We start from the raw sequence: 3010 nt of genomic DNA, 5'->3' as shown, positions 1-3010 counted from the left end.
GAATGCTTGGCCACCAGGGGGCATTACTGCCACTCTTGGGGCCTCAGTCCTACTACAGTTGCTTTCATAGTTAGTATCTGAACCCCCTGGCTCACACACAAGGCTTGCCAATAAAAAGGATTTTTCAACCAAAAGTTAAAATAACTAAATGTGACTTTTTTTTAAGTGGGTGATCATTCAGCTGGCATGGGGATTGATTCTTGGCTCCAGGACAGCCCAGTGCAATTGTTAAACAATTGTTTGGGTGGAGAGGGTGTTAATTATCAGCTCTGAATTTAGCAAACAAGAAACTGTGTAGGGTTTTAACAAATTAAGGATTGTAAAAGAATATCTAACTATTTTTCCCCAAGGTTGCACGCCTTTGATGCATGCCATTTCAGGACGCCAAGTTGATACTGTGAAGCTGCTGTTGAAGATGGGAGCAAACATTAATACTCAAGATGCCTGTGGACGCACAAGTTTATCTTTGGCAACTTATCTGGTACCAAGAGTTTTATGGAAAGCATTTGGGGACAAGAGGGCTGTGTGGGTGTGTGAAATAAAAGATGCATTTTTTAATATTGTCACCAGAAGAGAGTGAATACAACACTTGTACAGTTCTGGGCTTCAGTGAAAATATGAACCCCATTCCCTCAATGGCAGGTCAAGCAGCAAGAAAAGGATTGTGGTTTCTTTAAGATTTCCCTTTATTTTTGGTGTTGGGTGACATGGAAGGGCTGGAAGCATATAGCTCCTGAGCTAAGAGCTGACTGGAAGGGCTCAGGGAAGCCATTCTTCTACATTCTTCCTTGCCAGATGGAGTCTTCTCTCATGTCCTTACACCAGAGAGACCTGGATGGATGGACCAGGAGTTGGGTAGCACACTGGGACACAATCCTTTAACCTTAAAACAAGTTTAAGAGAATTCGGCAGCAGGCTAAGACCACATTTAGCAGGATGGAAGGGCTTACTGCCATCCTTCCTAATTAGGTGCAAACATGGAACAATGGCCTGCACGGTATAGTATGATTTATTATTGGATAACAGCCAGAGAATCTGTTAGTAAAGTCACTGCCTAATTTAATCACATCCCTTTCCTTTTATCTTCCTGCATACTTAGAACAAAAACAAAGCTTCAGTTTACCTGTGATATTTTCATCTAGAAAGATGTGTGTAGAATGTAGCAAAATGGACAGCCCATTCAAATGTACTCCATAAGCACATCACATTCAAGAATCAGCATTTCCTTTGCCAGATATTTTTAAAAATTCTCATGATTAGAAGCCATGCTCCTTTCTTCCTTCTTTCCACAAAGGGGAAAAATAATTCTTTGAAAAAAAGAAATGATTGGAAAACATTTGGGTTCCTCAGGCTTCCTGGCTTCATCACTGCCATTTCTGCTTCCAGGCTGTCTTTAGTGTGAGATCTAGGAAAAATCTGAAGTGGATGCCATCCCAGACTATTGACTTCAGTGTGCAGCCAAGTGTAGACCTTAGTCCTATGTTCCTCTCACAAACGTCCCTGCAACCAAATTGTAACTGGTAGACAACCCAAGGAGACTGCACTTTCATCTTTCTACCCACTCCCTTTATCAGTACTGAGCAGTCTAACTTGACTTGTATAGGACTGATCATGCTTTGTAGGTTCTTCACCAGGGCCTTGATTTGAGGAAAGCATTAAGTATATGCTCGACTTCCCTGGGATTCGGGATCATCTCAAATGCTAGGGCTCTTACTATTTAATATCAGTGCTAGCCTCTTATAAAGAAGTTAAGATCAAATGTTCAGGCTCACATCTTAATCTGACTTAATTAGCACCATATGTGGTCAGATACACAACACTTGCTAGTGATGCAGAAATGAGCAGTGTTTTAATCACTATATTTATATCTCCCTCCCTGCCAGAGCTGCAGAAAGGCCTAACTGCAGTACAATGAAGAAGCTTAGTTACAAAAATGAAATACCCGGGACTTAATAGGAACTAATCCTGAATCCCCTTTGAAGCTCAAAAAAAGAAGTTTTCCTGAAAAAAAAGTGGGCCAAATCCTTGGCATGTAGTCCATATCAAAGTCAATGGCACTACAACCTTACACACCAAATGAGATTCTGGCCCTGAATCTTCCAGTTACCTCATTAACATTATCCATTTTCCTTTTAGGGCTGGCTTGAATGCTGCGTCAGCTTGCTTAGAAATGGTGCTAAGCAGAACATACCTGATAAAAACGGAAGGTTGCCACTACATGCTGCTACTGCGGACCTTGATGTGAGGTGCGTCCCCCACCTTCAAACAATGTTTGATTGTAAAAAAGAAAAAGCCTTAGAGGTGCAATGCATGGTTATCAGAATAACCAAAAGAGAGTGCCTTGTCTGGAAGCACCATGGGGTGGGGAGGTTAGTTGTGACGGTTACACGTGTGTCTTGCTCTTATTTTTGGTAATTACCCCTCAGATAAATGAAGGGTCTGGCAGGGCTCTAGAGCTATACACACAGGGGCCATCTACATCAGATATTTACTGTGGAGCTGACTAATTAGCTCTGCAGTAATGTGTCAGCATCTATACACATGGAGCTGTTAGGCTGGAGTAAACTAATTAACTCTTCTGTACGATAGTACTGCCCAACACAAGTACTATCCTATGGTGGAGTTATTTACTCCACCACAACACTCATGTAGACACTGACTGGGGCTGGCTGGGGCATGAGGGTGCTACAGTGCAGGGCTGCCTATTGGTTAGCCCCACACTGCACCCTTGTGCCACAGGCATCTCCTTTGCAGCACATTGAGCTGAGTCAGATCTCAATGTGCTGCAGTTCTGGGTGCATGTGCAAACATTGTGCCCAGGAGCAATAAACTCTGGTGCAAACTATGCCAGTTTATTGTGTCAAATTAATTTTACATGTGGACCCACCCACTTACATATACATAATGCTATACAGTTGTGCCACACTTGTATGTTGATGTAGGGTGAAGAATCAACCTGAAAGCAAGGAAATTCTGAATGCAAGCTCCCAGCCTGTATGCCAGCTGAACC

At 42.6% G+C, this 3010-nt stretch overlaps 1 protein-coding gene across 1 annotated transcript in view; it reads left to right on the top strand.

Annotated features, from left to right (window-relative positions):
- Positions 1–3010, top strand: part of ANKRD55 (ankyrin repeat domain 55) — a 96598-nt gene that overhangs the window by 31074 nt on the left and 62514 nt on the right. Inside the window, exons 3-4 of the mRNA XM_014518805.1 lie at positions 351–481; positions 2137–2246. Of these exons, the coding sequence (XP_014374291.1) occupies positions 351–481; positions 2137–2246 (241 nt within the window). The remainder of the gene's footprint in view (positions 1–350; positions 482–2136; positions 2247–3010) is intronic.

This window comes from Alligator sinensis, unplaced genomic scaffold, assembly GCF_000455745.1.
Source record: "Alligator sinensis unplaced genomic scaffold, ASM45574v1 scaffold123_1, whole genome shotgun sequence".
NCBI classification, from domain to species: Eukaryota; Metazoa; Chordata; order Crocodylia; family Alligatoridae; genus Alligator; species Alligator sinensis.
The sequence above is the reverse complement of the archived record's forward strand: the minus strand, read 5'-3'. Positions and strand labels throughout refer to the sequence as shown.